This window comes from Protopterus annectens, chromosome 4.part0, assembly GCF_019279795.1.
Source record: "Protopterus annectens isolate FY-2018-M chromosome 4.part0, PAN1.0, whole genome shotgun sequence".
NCBI classification, from domain to species: Eukaryota; Metazoa; Chordata; order Ceratodontiformes; family Protopteridae; genus Protopterus; species Protopterus annectens.
Genome location: NC_056733.1, coordinates 903,243,018 through 903,264,368, shown reverse-complemented (window position 1 = coordinate 903,264,368; position 21,351 = coordinate 903,243,018). Strand labels below are relative to the sequence as shown.

Genomic DNA, 21,351 nt, shown 5'->3' with positions numbered 1-21,351 from the left:
TTTTGGAATATGTTTCCAACTTGCATGCACACATATGCAGTTGCAGCTTCTTGTCTCTGTCTGTACTCGTCACATTTTCCCATATATATATATATATATATATATTTTTTTTTTTTTGTTTTAATAAAAACATTCAAAAAACAGAAAATTACTTACATTTCCATTTTGGACCTTTCAACTCACAGAAAACACAAATAACTGTATACATTTTCCAGAAAGGGAAGTGTCTCTTCCATATATGAGCACATGCCCTAAGTAGACAGCTATACCCACAGCCTTAACCAATTCAAAAGTTAGGTTTATTCATACAAAAAACACCTGTTTGAGCCTGTGTTCCATCCTGCGCCTATATCAGCCTTTCTTGTCCCCATCTCAACTTCCCTCCCCAATGTGAGCAATGACTTGCATACTTTCATTTAACTGATTTTGATCCTTAAGAAATACTGCCTTGACTGCCATTAAATTAATTGATTTTGCATTATGATTTATACTGAAGAGGTTACTAGGAATGATTGTTTTCTCTTTACTGCAACAGACTTCATTTATTTTCACTGAGCTGCTTGTTGCTCTTCTTTAATTGCTAATTTTAGTGTTTTCCCGTGCAGTAGCCTCACACTTCATGGTTTAGCCATTTCATTATTAAATGACCGTGCCTGCAAATAATGCATTTGCCACTGCCGAACTCTGCTGGTAAATAAGACCTGTTAATATTTTCATAGTGGCATGACATAACTTGTCTCGGGTACTGAAGAACTATCATTTTACATGATGTTAGTGTATACTTTCACTTGTTTGCATACCACCAGGGAACCACCTTAATTTAAAACATACACACACAATTAGTTCACCTCAATCTCTTCCCCACAGCAGCACATCACTACATTATAATGTTTGCATATAGCCTTTATTGTGTGCCAGTATAAACTCCAGATATATTAGTCAATGAAAAAAGTGCATTCCTACTTTTACCATTATTGACATTAACAGCAGTCACTGATATGACTCCCTCACATTTAAAGTACCCCTGCATGCTGTACAGACCTACTTTACAGTGCAGCATGCACCTGAGTTCAAGAAATAAATTGTACACACATTACCAAGAAAAAACTTTTTACTTACAACTATATATTAATTTCCTTCATTGTCCTTTAAAACATTAATGACAAATTGGGAATTATATTAGCATTGTCCCACCCATTTAACACAGCCCACAGACTTCCATTCTTTTTTTTTATTTTTCCATCTCTTGCAGAATCACAGTTCTTATGTCCAAACTGCATCTTATGGAAAAGTTACTTTACAATTCATCCTTTTATTTCCTACATTCAGAATTTTTTCTTCTTTATCTCGACCACCCAGCACAAGAGTTTGGTTCAGACCAAGGTACTATTATTTTTTCTATTTAGGTCATGTGCTTTTATTTGTGTCACTCAATCATTTTCTATTATCAAAGAACTGAAGAAACTCTATGCTTGTACACAGTCATGGAGTGACGACAGTAACACACTGCAAACATTGTAAGATCCCTAAAAACTTAAATATCAACAAAAATTGTCTCCATGTAATAGTCACTGGAAAGGTTTGTGCCTTTAATTGGAAATGTTTTGTAAGTTTAGGCAGAGCAGTACCCAGTACTGCCTCGATCTTTCAGCTTTTATGTGCTCTGGAGTCTGTTAGTTTTATGACGTGGGTTCCAGTCCTAAGAGGAAAGTACATGAGTTAGCTGTATGACTTTGGTTCCAGTTCTAAGAAGAAGGTGCCTGAGTTAGCTGTATGACTTTTTTTCCAGTTCCAAGAAGAAGGTGCATGACTTAGCTGCATGACTTGGGTTCCAGTTTTGAGATGAATGTGCATGTGTTAGCTGTTTCTGCCTGTCATGACCTTTTGGGAGACATTATTGTGGTTCAGCACTAGCTGGTCAAGCAGCTCATTAAAGTAGAGCTGCATTGTATCATCTCTTAAAATACCTTTTCCCCTTCATTGAACCTAAACTTTCATGATTGCAGACTTGTCTCTATAAAATTGAACTGGGTAGCTTGGTAGCACTGGAGTTTGTTTATTTGAATACTATTCCTAGTGGCCTTTCACCTATTTATGTAGGACCTTGGAACTGCAGGTTGTCATATGTAGGGAGGCATAGCTGTTCATTCACAAAGATCAGGTACTCATTAAGTCTGCTCTATGCTTTTAAAGGAATTTTTTTTTATTTGTACTTTTTGTTTCTGTACCTGATGACCATCAAGCCTTCCTTTGTGGGACTCAGCCTCTTGCTTCCTGTACTAGGGCCATAACCAGTGCAGTACAGGACAAGCCACATAGTGCAGCTTGTCATCCACACAGCCATGCAGGTTGCTTACATCACTGCTGGCAACTTGTAGAATGTGAGCAATAGGGATATTAATATTTTAAACTTTAATCTCCACCACTGGTTGGTGACATGAGCACCAGAATCACCACGGGGCTACTTATATTCCACTTCTGCATGTGCACACTCCTTTGCATTCTGAGACAGACGTTATCATCATTGCCTTGGGTTGCCCTCATTCCTCCAGAGATTTGTTCTTGTTTTTCATGCTTTCAGTCATTAGACCTTTTCCCTTAGCACTGAGGTGGCAGAACGGCCAGTCACCAACAACCTCCCCCATCAGAATGGGTGAGACTGGGTGATAGGCTCCTTTGAGGGGCTTGCCCATACTGCACTTGGTGTTCATTTTCTATCCTCTTTTACTCTGCTTTTAGCCACAGACTACTGTTTAAACTCTCTTCAATTTGGAAAGTTTGAGTTCTCCATAAAGCAGTATTGTCATCTCTCTGTCTCTCTCTGAATTTGCTTAGGCTGAAACGAGAGGAGTGAAACAATTCACAGACTCCTTGCCCCACTGTCAGCTCATGTGTTACCTGAAGTGAGTGCATGAGTTCATGAAGCTGGGACAACTATTCATCTTCTTGACTCCGAATGTGAGGTAGGACTTGGATATGCCAATCAGATTGCAGTCCAAGTGAATTTTTGCCAACTGCGTTATCTTTTTTTTTTTTTTTTTTTTTTTAATTGGGAAGTTTAACTCTTGATGGTAATTATTGTGGTTATAAGATAGTCTGCAAGGGTAATGGCTGCTTTCAGTATTTATTTCAGAAATGTCTCCACGGCATATAATTTATAGGTTCCATGAAGGGGAAAGGTATTTTAAGGGATATACGATGCAGCTCTCCTTTAATGAGCTGCTTGACCAGCCAGTGCTGAACCACATGTTCTTCGTGTTTCACTGTTGCAGTCAGCACACTTGGGTTATCTGCTTGCAGGTAGCCCTCAGTCGGCCTTATTATCAAAGTCTTGGGTCCTGTGTCGGTTGCTGTCTCATCTTCCGTGACGTCAGGTAGTCAGGGGTATAAAGCATGCAGCTGACTCCATTACGTCAGTCTTTCTTGCCGTGCGATGCCTGAAGCATAAGCAGTTCACAAGTGCCAGTCAACCGACTCCTGAAATATTAGTTTTCAAGTTTCAGATCCGAAGTCTTCAACTAAGTTAAGTACCCCATTGTGGATCCTTTTTCTTGCTTTAAACCGATGTCAGTAAAAGTTAATTGTATTTCTTGTGGAAAGCAAATACCTCATAAAGATTTTCATTCATACTACATTCCTTGCCTAGGCCCAGACCACAACATACCTCGGTTTTGAGCCTTATTCAAACCTCATACTATTCGTTGTCTGTTCATTTTCGCATCTAAATATTTTGGTACTCGGTTCAATTATCCAGAAATGGTTTCGGTAAGCCACCCGACCACCGACATTCTGAAAAAACACAAAGATAAAGGCCGAGACAGACCGCATAGGACCAAAGCTGCCGATGACGTTTCTCCAAAGCTAGTAGCCAGTTTGCCAGTACTCAGTAAGACGCTATCGCAGCCCATGATACCCACTACTTCAGATTCACAGGCCTCCACTGAGACCCATTCGGAGTCCGGTATGCCGCAAAATGCTGCTTTGACTGTGGAACCTGCAGATGTCTCTACCTTGGCTGGGTCCAGAGCCACTGTGCAGGCACCGGCTTCTGAGGGTGTATTCAGGCCTACTGACTTGCATATTAAACCAACGCCGTCTTCTTCTTCAAGGCCCAAAACTTGATCAATGCCTAGAAAACTGACGCCCAGACCACATGTTCAAGCCCCTATACCTAAAAAACAAATGATAAGAATGGCTGAAGACCTTATTACTCTGATCAGGGGAAGCCATCCTTCTCCCTCTAAGAGACCTAGGACTGATTTTCCTTCTGATTCTTCTGATCAGGATTCTGAAATTTCTGTTTTCTCTGATGACCAATAGTTGCCCTTATCTACCTATGAGGATTCTGATGCAGAGGACTCCATTCCCTCTGCTTCTCCTCCAGAGGATTTCTCTTTTGGTGAAACCTTGCATACTCTTAGGGAGCATTTCTGCTGGGAAAGCCAGGATTACTCTGACTCCAAAAAAGAGGCTTAGGGAATTCTTACTCCTGCCACAACACAGGCCTTTAGCCATCCGTCCTGTACTGGACATTGTAGATGATACCTTCTCGGAATCTAGCCTGACTCCTGACTCTTTACCTCCTGCTCCCAGAAAACCTGACAGGTATTACAGGGTACCTCACTCTCACAAGTTCCTTTTTAAAAATCCTACTGTGGATCCTGAGACCCTATCACAGGGACCCAAGGGCATTAAGGCTACTAATGCTGAAAACCCTACCCCCCTCTTATAGAGATTCCAGGGCCCTGGATAGATAGGGTAAGAAGGTATACACTTCTGCAACTTTGCCCATTTGGGCCGTAAATTGCCAGTTTCATATCTTAAAGTATCAGCAACATATTATTGGATTGCTTAAACAGAAAATGATGTTGATTCATGACTGTGCTGAAAATAAAGAATTACAGGATTTAATGCATTCTGCTGAACAAGTTGGAAAACATACTTTGCAATATGGTTTTGATTCATTAGAGGCATCTTGCAGGCCTGATGTCACTGGGTCTGTACTTAGAAGGCATGCTTGGCTTAAGGAGCAATCTTTGCCAGATCATGTTAAAGCTAAATTACTGGATGCTCCCTTAAACCAAGACCACCTGTTTGGCAACAAAGCAGAAGTAGTACTTAAAAAGATGGAGGAAAAAGCTAAATCTATGCAAACTGTTAAATATTTCCTGCAAGTACAGCCTCCCAGATGTAGTAGGCATTGGCCTTCTAAGAATTGGTCCTTTCCTGCCTCTTCCAGGCCTTCTCAGCCCAAACCCAGAACCAGCAGAACACCCAGGCTTTAGTCCCAAGGTACTCACAGGCCTAAGCAGTGGGGGCTCTCACTTCCAAAACTGGGAGTAGTAAGACACCCGCTTATGGTAAACTGTCACAATGACTTAACTTTAAACCTTCTAAGTCCTGCTCAACTGACTGTTCCTTTAGGGGGAAAAGATCGCCCTGCATGCAAAAAATTGGGGAACTCATTACCCAAGACAAATGGGTTTTAATTATAGTTTCCCAAGGATACAGATTCCACTTCCACTCCTTACCAACCCCAAACGGTTGGCCAGACATACCCCCAAATCAGTGGGCAGAGGCTCAAAGGCAAGTTCTCTCTTCTAAGCATCAGGGCTATTCAACCTGTCCCAGAAGAAGAATGGGGGCAAGGTTTCTACTCAAGACTTTTCTTGGTACCCAGAAAAGACAATTCCTGGCTTCCTATTCTGGACCTGTCTATCCTAAACACTTTTTTGGAAATCCCAAAATTCAAAGTGCTAACTCTTCATCAGCTGCTTCCCATACTAGGCAAAATTGCCTGGTTGGCAACACTGGATTTAAAGGAAGCCTACCTGCACATCCCAATAAGGGAATCATGCAGAAGACACCTATGCTTCAGAGCAGGCTACATGCCACTATCAGTCCTCTGCACTGCCCTTTGGCTTATCTACTGTGCCCAGGGTATTCGCAAAGTGCCTAGCTCCAGTCATTGCATTTTGCAGACAAAGAAATATTCAGATATACCCATACCTGGACGATTGTCTAATTCAGGCAGAAAGCCAGGACATACTATTAAAACATCTGGCATTTGTAAAGAAATTACTAACTTCTCCTGGTTACACCATAAATGAAAAGAAATCTCATTTAGTACCCTGCCAACAAATTGTATTCTTGGGAGCAAGCTTGAACACAACTTCCCAGATGGCTTACCTCACGCCAGAGAAACAAGTTTATTTGACAGCCTACTTCAAACTACTGGCCACAAAGACCCAGCTATCTGCAAGGAAAATACTGCAAGCCCTGGGGTTCATGGCCTCTTGCATTCTACTAATTCCATATGCAAGACTGCATATGAGGAAACTACAATGGTATTTAAAAAGCCTATGGTGTCAACATTCTCAGGACCTAGAATCAATGATTCCTATCATACCTTGTCTAAAGATAGAGTTCCTTTGGTGGGCAAAGGTCTGCCACCAAAACAAGGGACTGCCATTCACTCTAACCCCTGTAGCCCAAACACTAACAACAGACGTATCAGACTATGCATGGCGGGGGGCTCACCTGGCAGGGAAGTGCATTCAGGGCAAATGGAACCCAAATCAAATGCACCTGCGTATCATTCAAAAAGAAATGTTAGCTGTACAGAATACTCTGACAGCCTTCAAAGACCACATTCTTCCAGGACAATTATTGGTAAAGATGGACAACACCACTGTTATGTGGTGCATAAACAAACAGGGGGAATCCCACTCATACCCTCTCTGCAGATTAGCCATGGCTCTGTGGAACACAACCTTGAGCTACCAAGTGCACCTACAAGCTCAATTCCTGCCAGGCAAGCTAAATACACTGGCAGACACCCTAAGCAGAAATCTCATGGACCCACACGAGTGGAAACTGGAACCAAAGGTATTCAACATGTTGAGAAACAAATGGGGGAGCCCAGAGATAGACCTGTTTGCCTCCCCTCAGAACTACCAATTGGACAAATGCTGCACAAGGACTCCCCACAGACAAGCTTGGAAAGTGGATTCCCTGTCCTTCACCTGGAAAAACCTATCAGTTTATGCCTTTCCCCCTCTGCCTCTCCTCTCCAAAGTGCTACTAAAGATCAAACCGGACAAACCAAGGACAATACTAATTGCACCAGACTGGCCACGCCAACACTGGTACCCCCTCTTGCGCAGGGTGACACTGCTGGAACCATGGCACCTGCCTCAGACCCCTGCCCTGCTGTCCTAGCAGGAGGACCAGATTCTGCACCCACAGCTTCAAACCCTGAACCTTGCAGCTTGGCCAATTACCTAATCTCTCCGTTAACATCCCTCAGTAAGCAAGTGATGGATGTCATTCTGGAGGCAAGGAGGCCTAGTACTAGAAAATCCTATGCTGAAAAATGGAAAAGATTCTGTTCCTGGAGCCAAACTCAGGGGATGGGCACAGAAGTGCCCAATTTACCGCATATTCTTCAGTACTTAACTGAGATGCTTCACAAGGGCCTTTCCCTTTCTTCCATCAAAATTCATGTCTCGGCCATTTCAGCACATTACAATACAGAGCCAGCTCTCTCCTCTCATCCACTGCTGAAGCAATTCCTCAGAGGGGCCAAAAACTTAAGACCACCCAGGAGAGCCCTTAATCCAGCCTGAGACCTTAACTTTGTATTGGAAAAGCTCACTTTACCTCCCTTTGAGCCAGCTGCAAATGCAGAGTTGAAGTTCCTTTCTTGGAAAACAGCTTTCCTTCTAGCCATTACTTCAGCAAGAAGGGTGTCTGAATTACAGGCTCTCATGGCAGTGGAGCCTTTCATCATTTTTCATGCAGATGGGGTACCCCTCAGGACCAATCCTTCCTTTATGCTGAAGGTGGTATCCAGTGTGGTCCTTAATCAGTCCATTCACTTAGCAACCTTTTTTTCTAATCCACAGAACAAAGGAGAAGGAATACTGCACTCCTTGGATGTGCACAGACAATTTAGATTTTACTTGGACAGGACTAAGCCTCTCAGGAAATCTGAACAGCTGCTGGTTGCATTTGCTGCAGGGGCAGAGGGGAAGGCCATTTCAAAGCAAACCATTTCTAAGTGGATAGGCCATTGCATTCATTTCTGCTATAAGCACCATGGAAAACCTACCCCACAGGGGATAAGACCTCATTCCACCAGGGCTGCCTTTACCGCCTTTCTCAGAGGTGTCCCTACCAGGGACGTCCTGGAGCTCTGTACATACCTTCACCAAGCATTACCACTTGCCAATTTTTTCTAAATCCAGGACTGGCTTTATCACTGCAGTCTTGCAGGGCCTTATAGCTGGCCCTAATGCTATATAATTGCCTCCTCCCATCCTTAGATTTGGGAATCTACCCAAATGTGATGACTGCAACAGTGAAACACGAAAAACATAGTGCATTTGTGTACACTTACCATAAATGTAGATGTTCAAGTGTATTCACTTTTGCAGTCCTGGTTACCCTCCCTCCAGCCCCATGACTTCTATTGACTATAGCTCTATTCTTGTTCACTGTGCTTAAAGCTTTCTGGTGTATTTTCTTTTTGTTGGAGGTGTAACCTTGTATATAATTGCTTCCCATTATGGGGGCACCTAACATCTGGGGCAAGAAAAACTGATGTAATGGAGTAGGCTGCATGCTTTATACCCCTGACTACCTGACGTCATGGAAGATGAGACGGCAACCGACGCAGGACTCAAGACTTTGATAATCAGGCCGACTGAGGGCTACTGCAAGCAGATAACCCAAATGTGATGACTGCAACAATTAATACACTCAAATGTCTACATTTATGGTAAGTTTACACAACTGTACTTTTAATGTTTTCCAAAAGGTCATGACAGGCAGAAACAGCTAACCCATGCACATTCATAATTTATTTAGTCACTCGGTTATTGGTGCACATTTGCACTAAGAACTGCCATCTCCTTTATTACAGCTGTACTGCAGGATTTGGCTTTCTGAACCTTTCCCATTTTACTGTCTTCTGGCTCTTTCCAGCCTGGTGCTGATGGTGGAGGACTGCTTGGGATTCTACCCAACCAAAGGCTGATCAAGAGGGATTCTGCATGTGTGTTGTAACGTACCGTTTTATGTCAGTTGATCTGTGAGAAAATCTTCCTTGAAACAAACTAAAATACCTAAACAAGCGAATCAACAAAAAGGTTCCAGAATCAAACCAGCATGAAATGAATGAGGAAACTAGTTTATTATATTGTGTTAAGCGCTTTTCGTCGCCCGCTATTGGGGCAACTTCATCAAAGAAAAAAATAAGGCTGAATTTCTTTAGTCAGTCATGATTTTTGTCCAGGCCATAATTGTAACAAAAGGGTGGGAAAATCTGTAAATGTGTATCCACAGTATCTAGAATCTTGTGGCTTATGAGGCCCCTGGAGCCTCCAGTCTCTTAGTTCAATTCTCTAGTTTCCTTCGCAGTTATTACACTGCGGTCATGGCCAGCCATGGTTTCCTCCACAGTTATTACACTGTGGTCATGTCCAGCCATGGTTTCCTCCACAGTTATTACACTGTGGTCATGGCCAAACATCTCTAGTTTCCTCCACAGTAATTACACTGCGGTCATGGCCAGCCATCTCTAGTTTCCTCCACAGTTATTACACTGCGGTCATGGCTGGCCATCTCTAGTTTCCTCCACACTTATTAACTGCAGTCATGGCCAGCCATGGTTTCCTCCACAGTTATTACACTGTGGTCATGGCCAGCCATGGTTTCCTCCACAGTTATTACACTGCGGTCATGGCCAGCCATGGTTTCCTCCACAACTATTACACTGCGGTCATGGCCAAACATCTCTAGTTTCCTCCACAGTTATTACATTGCGGTCATGGCCAGCCATCTCTAGTTTCCTCCACAGTTATTACACTGCGGTCATGATCAGCCATCTTTAGTTTCCTCCACAGTTATTACACTGCAGTCATGGCCAGCCATCTCTAGTTTCTTCCACAGTTATTACACTGTGGTCGTGGCCAGCCATCTCTAGTTTCCTCCACAGTTATTACACTGCGGTCATGGCCAGCCATCTCTAGTTTCCTACACAGTTATTACATTGCGGTCATGGCCAGCCATCTCTAGTTTCCTCCACAGTTATTACACTACAGTCATGGCCAGCCATCTCTAGTTTCCTCCACAGTTATTACACTGCAGTCCTGGCCAGCCATGGTTTCCTCCACAGTTATTACACTGCGGTCATGGCCAAACATCTCTAGTTTCCTCCACAGTTATTACACTGCAGTCATGGCCAGCCATTTCTAGTTTCCGCCACAGTTATTACACTGCGGTCATGGCCAGCCATGGTTTCCTCCACAGTTATTACACTGCGGTCATGGCCAGCCATGGTTTCCTCAACAGTTATTACACTGCGGTCATGGTCAGCCGTGGTTTCCTCCACAGTTATTACACTGCAGTCATGGCCAGCCATCTGTAGTTTCCTCCACAGTTATTACACTGCGGTCATGGCCATCCATCTCTAGTTTCCTCCACAGTTATTACACTGCGGTCATGGCCAGCTATCTCTAGTTTCCTCCACAGTTATTACACTGCGGTCATGGCCAGCCATCTCTAGTTTCCTCCACAGTTATTACACTGCGGTCATGGCCAGCCATGGTTTCCTCCACAGTTATTACACTGTGGTCATGGCCAGCCATGGTTTCCTCCACAGTTATTACACTGTGGTCATGGCCAGCCATCTCTAGTTTCCGCCATAGTTATTACACTGCGGTCATGGCCAGCCATGATTTCCTCCACAGTTATTACACTGCGGTCATGGTCAGCCATCTCTAGTTTCCCCCACAGTTATTACACTGCGGTCATGGCCAGCCATCTCTAGTTTCCTCCACAGTTATTACACTACAGTCATGGCTAGCCATCTCTAGTTTCCTCCACAGTTATTACACTGCGGTCATGGCCAGTCATCTCTAGTTTCCTCTACAGTTATTACACTGCGGTCGTGGCCAGCCATGGTTTCCTCCACAGTTATTACACTGCGATCATGGCCAGCCATCTCTAGTTTCCTCCACAATTATTACACGGCGGTCATGGCCAGTCATCTCTAGTTTCCTCCACAGTTATTACACTGCGGTCATGGCCAACCATGGTTTCCTCCACAGTTATTACACTGCGGTCATGGTCAGCCATCTCTAGTTTCCCCCACAGCTATTACACTGCGGTCATGGTCAGCCATCTCTAGTTTCCCCCACAGTTATTACACTGCGGTCATGGCCAGCCATCTCTAGTTTCCTCCACAGTTATTACACTACAGTCATGGCTAGCCGTCTCTAGTTTCCTCCACAGTTATTACACTGCGGTCATAGCCAGTCATCTCTAGTTTCCTCTACAGTTATTACACTGTGGTCATGGCCAGCCATGGTTTCCTCCACAGTTATTACACTGCGATCATGGCCAGCCATCTCTAGTTTCCTCCACAATTATTACACGGTGGTCATGGCCAGTCATCTCTAGTTTCCTCCACAGTTATTACACTGCGGTCATGGCCAACCATGGTTTCCTCCACAGTTATTACACTGCAGTCATGGCCAGCCATGGTTTTCTCCACATTTATTGCACTGCGGACATGGCCAGCCATGGACTACTGAAAGGATGTAGGAAGAAAATGAAGACTAAGAATAAATTTCTTTAGCCACAATTTTGTTCAGGTCACCTTTGTCTCAAAGGGCTTGAAAAAAGCTCTAAAATACAATTCAGAGTATCTAGAACCCAATGGCTGGGGGGGGGGGGGGGGGGATTGAGACCTGTAGCTTAATTTGACTGTTCCTCTCTCATGTATTATGGTATAATTGTGGATAGTTAGGATATAGGTTCATAGGCTGGTACTAGGCTATCGGCCCTAGGACCCTATACAAGCCTAGCCATAACAATTCCCTGGCTATTTCTTCCCACACTATTTACTTCCCTGGACCCCTGTCTAGCAGGTTGACTGACGTGATCCCTGGGGTGAATTTCCTATCTCCCATCCAATCGTCAAGGTTCCCATTGAAGAGGGTCAAAGAGGCGGTCTGCTTGACATGTATGGGCAGTCTATTCCAGAGTCTGGGGAGTGTCTGGGTCTGGGATGTATTAGCACAGTGCAGGAAAAGTCTGAAGAGTATGAGAAAAGAAGAAGAAGAAGAGTAATCTAAATGGTGTGGCAAGGCCAGGGCGGGGGAAATGCAAACTAGAGGGACAGTAGGCAGCAGATGACTCATGAAATCCTTTTACAAGGGTTCATTTCACCAAACGCCAGAATCAGAATATTCAGTACTGCCAGGAACTGTCCCGTTTAAGTGCATCACACAGCTCAGCAACAAATTTTTTTTTTTTTACTCTCCGTAGAACATTTTAAGACACTATAGTGCCTGGATAAAAAAAGCACACAATATGCTTGGTTTTACAAGATTGCTGGTCTACAACAATAATTTTTGTATGTTTATTTACTAGTACGTATCATATACATGGTTGCATAATAGTGTCAAACTTGTCCTTGCAGACATTTCTCAAACTGTTTAACATAAGTTTAGCTACTGGTTTTGTGCCTAATGAGTGGTACACAGCAGCCGTGATGCCCCTTCATTAGGGTGACCTTACATCTGACCTGGGTTAAGTCAGCCTTAGAAGCCTCATCTGCAAAGCCATGGGTGTATTATAACTAACCACCTAAAATGTGATATCAAGACTCTTGTTTGACTTGATCACCAACAGTTTGGCTTTCTGAAGGGAAAATACTGTTGGTTAACCCGGTAAACTTCTTCAGAAAAGTTCCACAGGCTGCAGTGAACATGGCATATCTTGACCTGGTGAAGGTCTTCAGCACCATTCTTCACACTGGCATCATACAAAATCTAATTACTTTAAAGATGGACCTTTATGGGGTAAGATGGTTAGCAAACTGGCTGAAAAACAGAGCTCACACAGTGTGACCAGGGGTGTCCCTCAGGGTTTAGTACTGGGACCACTCCTTTTTGGTATTTACTTCTCAGATCTCCAAGTTGAGAGTCAAGACCTTTGGCTTAATAAAGTTTGCAGATGCTTGCAAACTGGAGGTTAAGTTAACCTATGATACCCAAACTCTCCTGAATGAACTCTCCCCAGCAAACCCTTGGTGTAGTACAAATGAGCTCAAACTAAATTCTGTAGTGTCACTTTTGGTAGACAACCCCTCCCCTCATCATACGTTACTTGTAGAACATGCATCTCTATTAAATAAATAAATAAATAAAATTGTACAAAGTATGTACATGAATGTAATGTCTTGTACTTTTATAAAGTGTTGTGACACCCCACCACTGGACCAGTAATCAAGGAGCCTCAGTCCTCACCACTGGCACCATTGGGGAACATACACTGGGAGGATGACATGTACACACATATTATTTCCAGCTGTAGGTCTCTGCATCAAGTGCAGTTTCCCTTAAGAGCACACAAAGACCACAAAGAGTCTGGGGTTGGTTTCACCCTCTTTCTCCAGATCCCAAGTAAGACTCCCCAGTGGCACAGGTATAGAGTTGAATCCTTAGCCAGGGTTCCACGCAAAGTCCTCCAACACTCTCTCTGTCTGACCAGTGCTTTGTGTCCCTGCCCAAGTAGCTCACACACACACACACAGACACACACACCTGGGAAATGCTGGCACAGGCTTAGTAGCTATTCCCCCTTCTGCCCAGACTATACGATAGTTACCACTGCCACCAGAACCCCTTATCAGCTACTTTAAGGCCATTAACAAAGTGTGTCCATTCTTACTGTGTAATATTAATACAAATGGTAGTTTGACCAAGAGCAAGACTGTTAGGAGTGGCCCACACAGTGTCACCAATTAAATTTGCAAATACTCTAAAAAATTGAAATAGCTCTACAAAGACCAGCCACAATAAATGCTTAAATGTATGAAGACCAGAGATAAAGCTTGGAAAACTTGGAAAGGTAATAATATCTCTTCTAACCTTATCTCTTACAGGGAACTTAGTTATTTTTATCAAAATTGATTTGTTTCTTAGCTTTGTTTCTATTACCAATCCTCACTTAACAATCCCAACTGTAATCCTTAAAAATTCTGGAACTCTATCAATAACCTTCTCTCACCTGGTACTCCTACCCCCACCCACACCTTATTCTGACAAGACTCCTCTGGAAATAGCAACCCTCCTTAATAAGTTCTTCATTAAAACCATTGAAAACGTAAGTGTAACTAACTTCTCCACCCGCACCTCTTTCAATCCATCTACATCTTCGTCCACCTCTGATTCACCTCTCTCACTCTCACTCTCACTCTCATTCTCACTATCTCCTGTTCCCACCTCTTATATCAAGTTGCTCTTAGCTAAACTAAAACCTGGTTCATCCTCAGCCGATAACCTTCCTCCATTATTCCTTAAACATGCAGCTACATCTCTAGCTTACTCCATATCTATCCTGATTAATTATCCATAAAAGAAGGCAAAGTCCCTGACATTTGGAAGAAATTGTTTGAAGTACCTCCTCATAAAGGAGGAAACTCCACTGAGCCAACCAATTTCAGACCAATTGCCATACTGTCTCCTCTCTCCAAAATACTGGAAAAGTGTATCCATAAGCAAGTACTTAGTCATCTGCTACAAGAAAACCTACTCACACCAACTCAATATGGTTTCCACCTCACACATAGCACAGCTACCGCTCTCATATCCTTTACTAATATTGCTCAAGTCAGGGATAATAGCAAAATAGCATCAGCCCTCTTTCTGGATGTATCAAAAGCATTTGACACTGTATCTCATGCCATACTTCACCATAAACTCTCCAACATAGGCTTCTTAAACTCCACCATCTCCTGGTTGTGTGATTACCTCACTAATAGACTCCAGGCTGTTATATGGAACTCTTCCTACTCTCCCTTTCTAGCATTTAGGACAGGGGTCCCAAAAGGATCAATATTGGGCCCTCTCTTCTTCAGTATATTTACCAATGACCTTTTCTCATCCTGCCCCTAATCCAATTTTATTCAGTATGCTGATTACTTGACCATCGTCAGCTCTGCTGACAACATAGTAAACCTTCAATCCCTTACACAAAACTCACTCCACTTAGTTGAAAACTTGCTACAATCCAACCAACTCCTGCTAAATGTGTGCAGAACTAAGCTACTACTTTTCCTACCTAAAAATCTGAAACATGCAAAACAGAACTTTTCCATAACATCCCTTAATGGAACTAAACTTTCTGTTGACTCCCAAACAAAACTCCTTGGAGCAATAATTGATGATGAACTTGAATTCAACCATCGCATTTATAGCTCAATAAAAAAACACCAAAAACTAGGTCTGCTTTACCGTCACAAAAACTTTCTTCCCTGTGCGTCCAGGGCATCCCTTGCCCAATCCCTGCTTCTACCATCCCTACTCTATGCTTCACCTATTCTTACCCATCTGCAGAGTAACCTAATGTCCAAACTAGAAACCACAGATAACAAAGTAGCCAGATTTGTTGCAAATCAACCTTACAAATCCCATCACTGCCTCTCATTAAAGGCTTTACACTGGCCTGAATTTTCCAACTTACTGCCTCAATCCCAACTCCTTATAGCCCACAATATACTAAACAATCCTAAGTCTTGCCCATCTTGCCCATCCCTTGCAAATTCTCTGACACTCTATACTCCTCAACGCTCACCAAGAAGTACTAATCAATACTTTCTTGAAGTTCATAAGCCAAACAAAACCTTTGGGAAAATACTCTATTGTTACTCAGTTGAAAACTATTGGAACACACTCCCTTTAGCCCTTAGACTACTTAAAGACACAAATGCCTTCAAGAAACAGCTTAAATCTAATGCCTTCAAGAAACAGCTTAAATCTTTTTTCCTGTCAAATTGGATATGTTCATGCTCTAAACTAATACCCAATAGGGATAATCTAACTTAACTGTATCACTTCTAGCTCTCTCTCTTACTACTACATACACATTTTTTTCCGTCATATTCCATATTAGTTAGCTCATGTTACACTCGGTTCCCATAATCCCTTATTGCTGTTCTTTAATTTATTTCTTAACTTCCAACATTCACACAACTTTATCTGTATACTTACTTACTTTGTGCTAGTACCTTGGTTCAGCAATGAATTGACCTTATTCTTACCATATTTCTGCTTAATTTCTTGCCATACTACATGAACCTTTCCATATCTGTATTGTATTGTATTTCTATCCATTCTATATATTCCTTTATTGCATGTTATGTAATTACTTCAGAAGTATTTATACTTAAAATGTGATCTGTGTTTATCTTTGTTCTTGCTATTTGTTTACTTAAACTTTTTTGGGAGGAGCTTTTCTTCTCGGGTCTCTGCTGAAAAAGGGCTTCTAAGAACCCAGACAGACTAACCCAGTTAACAAATGTAAAAATAAACAAATAAAATAAATAAATTTAATAATAAATAATAAAACAACAAGGCAATACTAAATATATATTCACAGTGACATCAGAATTCAAAACCACAGGAAATGTTTAAAATAACATTGCAGTACAGGCTCACACAAATAAAGAAAAAAATATCTAAACTAAGCTTCACTATATTCCTGACTGTATCTAAGGGAATTACTGTAACCTAAGAACTTACTAATAGAGCAAGGCAGGTGTGAATGGCTCTTCTAGGTGTTGCCAGGTCCAAGACAGAATACAGAATGCTCTGTCTCACTAAGAGACCTCTCAAATTAATATCTGAAATATTACTGCTGGGATAGCTTACAGAATGACATCATTTGTTATAATCTGACTCTATCCTGGGTGAAACCCCCACTGCTGGAAGCTGGCAGTATTTAGCATCTACCTGTAAAAATACATAGACCTCAGATATTTGGCAGATGCTGGAAGTCATAAAACAATTGCATTTCTTCATGCTTTCAGAGTTAGTAATTAGTTCTCCCTAATGACGATACAGAAACATTCCTTGTACAAACTCTGTCTCTCTAGCTGCATTGAAAACTTAAGAGAGAGACTCTTTATTGTGTAGCCTATAAAGTAATTTAATTTCATTTATTTTTCTAAAGTTTGCTGGACTGAAGTTAACCCTCCAGTTTCCTCTGTTAACATATACATTTAAACAGTTACAATAATGCATGTACATTTCTGTTCTCTTCCAGCAGGGCACACTGTGCATACATTTTAAGCACAAAGACTTTACAAAATACCTCTTTAACACAAACACCTGTACAGAGCTGTTTGATATAGGCATGACATACAGTTCTAATACATTTGTAACACTAGCATCTTGTATAAATTAATATTGACATTCAGAAATGATATATAATTATTGACAAAATTCCACCTAACTGTGTTTGGCCGTATCCCCTTCTGTCATAGTTGTTACTGCTGTTGATCCCAGGTTGTGTCTGAGAAGGGTCAGTAGATCAGCCCACTTGCCTTGTAAATAAAGAGCAATAAATCAATAAATAAATAAACTGTAGAGAATTTTTCAGACCATCCCTGATTTTTGCCTCATATTTTTTCATAAAATTATTTGATTTTCTGGTAAATCACTATGGGTCATACCTCTCACCTCTCCAGAATTTTTCAGAATTCCAGATTATTGTCTTGTATTTTTAGTCTGTCCCTCAGCAAATATGTGGTTTTCTGACGGATCACTGAGGATTGCGGTCACTAATCAGACATTCGGAAAATGTATGCTAATGCAAAACCTATTATTCTAGCAGCTGTCTAAATTTATAAGAGCAATATTTAAAATGTGTTCCTGATTTTGAATGTTTATTCCCCCATAATTTTTATCTTTGTCTAGAATTCTTAAGCAAAAGTTGAGAGGTATGCAGAGTTTAATTAATGCCAGATATTAAAGTTTCATATTTTCATTTTTCAGAAAATAAATGTTGATGCAAAACCTGTTGGATCTGTTACAGTTTTAAATGAATAAGCAATAGTTAAAACAGTCCCTGGTTTTGAGCCTTCATTCCCCTGTTATTTTTGGCGTTATTCAAATTTCTTGGCAGAAGTTGATTGGTATGCCTCAGAAACACTCGCATATTGCTCAAATCTTCTTTTCCCACTTGCCCAAGCTTCTGGTTACCTCAGAAATGGCAATTTGAATGATTCTGTGTAATCACTACTCTGGCCGCATGTTTTAGGACATATTGGGCCCTCGCCCTATGGTTCCGATGCCCATGTAAGTCAACTCCTCCTAACATTTAAAAGGCTACAGCTGTTAAGTTTAATCATTAATTTGCTGATTGCAATACTCTTCCATTCTTAAAAAAAAAAAAAAAAAAAAAAAACAGATTTCAGGAGGACACTTGACAAGATCTACTCCTCTTGCATCATGTGGGAAAGAACCGAAGAGGAAATAATCCATCCTTCCTTTTTCACAGTTGTCATAGTGGAGTAGATCTTCAAATAAAATATGCAAGCTATTATGTGGATTTGGCCAAGAGCTTCCTCTAATGGCTATAGAACAGTTAAACTGGAATAAGTGCCCTGCTGAATGAGAAACGCTCAAAGATCTGGGGTTAAAGTAAGTCTAATATCGCTAACCTTTACAAAGATGATAGTGAGAATTTAGAATGAAACAAAGTAATAGAGAAGCATATGAGTCTGGAGAAAAGCAGAAAGAAATATATAAGGACAGAGAGAATGGCACAAGTACAGAGGGTGTCTTGGATAGCCATACAGGGAAGTAACTAGTTGTAAGTTTATTTTGTTGCGTGTTTGTAGCACTGATCTGATTGTTTAATGTGAAGCTCATATCAAACCTATATGGTCTACAGCACGTCAGTGAATTTTGATGCATGCCTCATGCTGTCCAGTATATATGGGCAAAACCACGCACCTGGGTCATATATAGTGCATGTTTTGGGTTATATACAGTGGGTATAAAAAGTGTACACACACCTGTTCAAATGCCAGGTTTTTGTGATATAAAAAAATGAGACTACAATAAATAATTTCAAAACTTTTCCCACCTTTAATGTGACCTGTAACCTGTACAATTCAGTTGAAAAACAAACAAATCTGTTAGGGGAAAAAATATAAAACATAAAAAACATACAATAAGCTGGTTGTGTAAGTGTGCACACCCTTAAACTAATACTTTGTTGAAGCACCTTTTGATTTAATTGCAGCATTCAGTCTTCTTGGGTAGGAGTCTATCAGCATAGCACATCTTGACTTGGCAGTATTTGCCTACTCTTCCTTGCAAAACACTCGAAATCTGTCAAATTGTGAGGAGATCTCTTGTGCACAGCCCTCTTCAGGTCACCCCACAGATTCTCTATTGGATTAAGGTCTGGGCTCTGGCTGGGCCATTCCAAAACTTTAATTTCCTTCTGGTGAAGCTATTCTTTTGTTGATTTGGATGTATGCTTGGGGTCATTGTCGTGTTGAAAGTTGAAATTTCTCTTCATTTTCATCTTTCTAGCAGATGCCTGAGGGTTTTGGGCCAAAAGTGATTGGTATTTGGAACTGTTCATAATTCCCTCCAACTTGACTAAATCCCCAGTTCCAGCTGAAGAAAAACAACCCCAAAACATGATACTGCCACCACCATGCTTCACCATGGGAATGGTGTTCTTTTGGTGATGCAAAGTGTTGTTTTTGCGCCAAATGTACCTTTTGGAATTGTGGCCAAAAAGTTCAATGTTGGTCTCATCAGAACATAACATATTTTCAAACATGCTTTGGGGAGACTTGATGTATTGTTTTGCAAATTTTAGCCAGGCCTGGATGTTTTTCTGTGTAAGAAAAGGCTTCCATCTTGCAACCCTGCCCCATAGGCCAGACATATGGAGAATACAAGCGATTGTTGTCACGTGTTGTACACAACCAGTACTTACCAGAAATTCCTGCAGTTCCTTCAGTATTGCTGTAGGTCTCTTGGCAGCCTCATTGACCAGTTTTCATCTTATCTTTTCATCAATTTTGGAGGGACGTCCAGTTCTTTGCAACGTCACTGTTGTCCCATATTTTCTCCACTTTTTGATGACTGTCTTCACTGAGTTCCATGGTATATCCAGTGCTGTGGAAAATTTTTTGTACCCTCCTCCTGACTGATACCTTTCAACAATGAGATCCATTTGATGCTTTGTAAGCTCTCTGGGAACTATGGCTTTTGCTGTAGCAGACAACTGAATAAATGTCAGGAAAATCCTGCTAGGACAGGTGAATTTTATTTGGGGTTAATCAGAGTCTCTTTAATTGATGGCAGGTGTGTACCCAAGAAGACTGAATGCTTTAATTAAAGCAAAAGGTGCTTTAGCAAAGTATTAGTTTAAGGGCATGCACACTTATGCAACCAGATTATTGTACGTTTTTTATTTATTTTTTTTGTATTTTCTTTCTAACAGATTTGTTTGTTTTTCAATTGAATTGTACAGGCTATAGGTCACATTAAAGGTGGGAAAAGTTTGAAATGATTTATTGTGGTCTCATTTTTTTACATCACAATAACCTGGCATTTTAACAGGGGTGTGTACACTTTTTATATCCAGTGTATAGTACATGTTTTACACAATGTATAAGCGCTTTTCCTGTATGTCTGTTTTGCATATTGCGTGGTATTTCTCATGATTGCCATGAATCAAAGTTTACAGAGGTGTATCTTATGTTCTGTGTGTTTTCCACCAAATACTTAACATTAGTAGGTGATGCTGCATTTTGCACCCTGTTTAACTCTTCCTTCTGTGCACAAAACTAGGCTAGCTCAACTGTGTTGCACCACTTCTCTGTTTCCTTTAGATACCAATGGAGCAGACGGCTTCTATTACTGGTACAGTCTCAGACAACACAGCCAGCACTGTAAATACCAACCAATCAGGAGAGAAGGCAGGTGTTGGCACAGTGGGAGGAGCCCAGCCTTCTGGGACCAGTGTCATACAGACAACAGGAGAGCAGCCTACTACAGCGACTGGAGCCACAGAGAACAGGTGAGCACTGAAAGTTACTATGCAAATTTCTTACCAGAGAGAAATCGAGCATGATTTCCAAGGTATAGAAACCAAAGTACAAATAAATGCACCATCATGGACAGCTCCTCTTTGAACTCTGATTTAATCAAGGCAGTTTTGTTACTGAATTATTCTTCATCCACCAGATCAAGCACCTTGCTAAAGTTCAGCAACTTTGCAATAGGTCTGCCTCTCTTCATCAGGGATTTTCCATTGGTGGTGACAAAGAAAAAAATGCTTATAGGATAGAGCAGATCATCCCTGTCTTGGTTCTTTCTCGCTATTTTGACTTCATGTTCTCCATTTCTTCAGGTGAATATTCAGCCTTTTTTATTTTCACCTTTTTAGAGTAAGATTAGAAATTGTCTGTGTGTGTGTGTTTTTTTTTTCTATATTAATCTTTTAGTTAATTAGCTCTTAATTATT

General features: G+C 41.3%; 1 protein-coding gene across 1 annotated transcript in view; it reads left to right on the top strand.

The window, feature by feature from the left end:
* Positions 1-21,351, top strand: part of DEPDC5 (DEP domain containing 5, GATOR1 subcomplex subunit) — a 2,513,958-nt gene that overhangs the window by 1,825,937 nt on the left and 666,670 nt on the right. Inside the window, exon 34 of the mRNA XM_044068865.1 lies at positions 20,717-20,904. Within this exon, the coding sequence (XP_043924800.1) occupies positions 20,717-20,904 (188 nt within the window). The remainder of the gene's footprint in view (positions 1-20,716; positions 20,905-21,351) is intronic.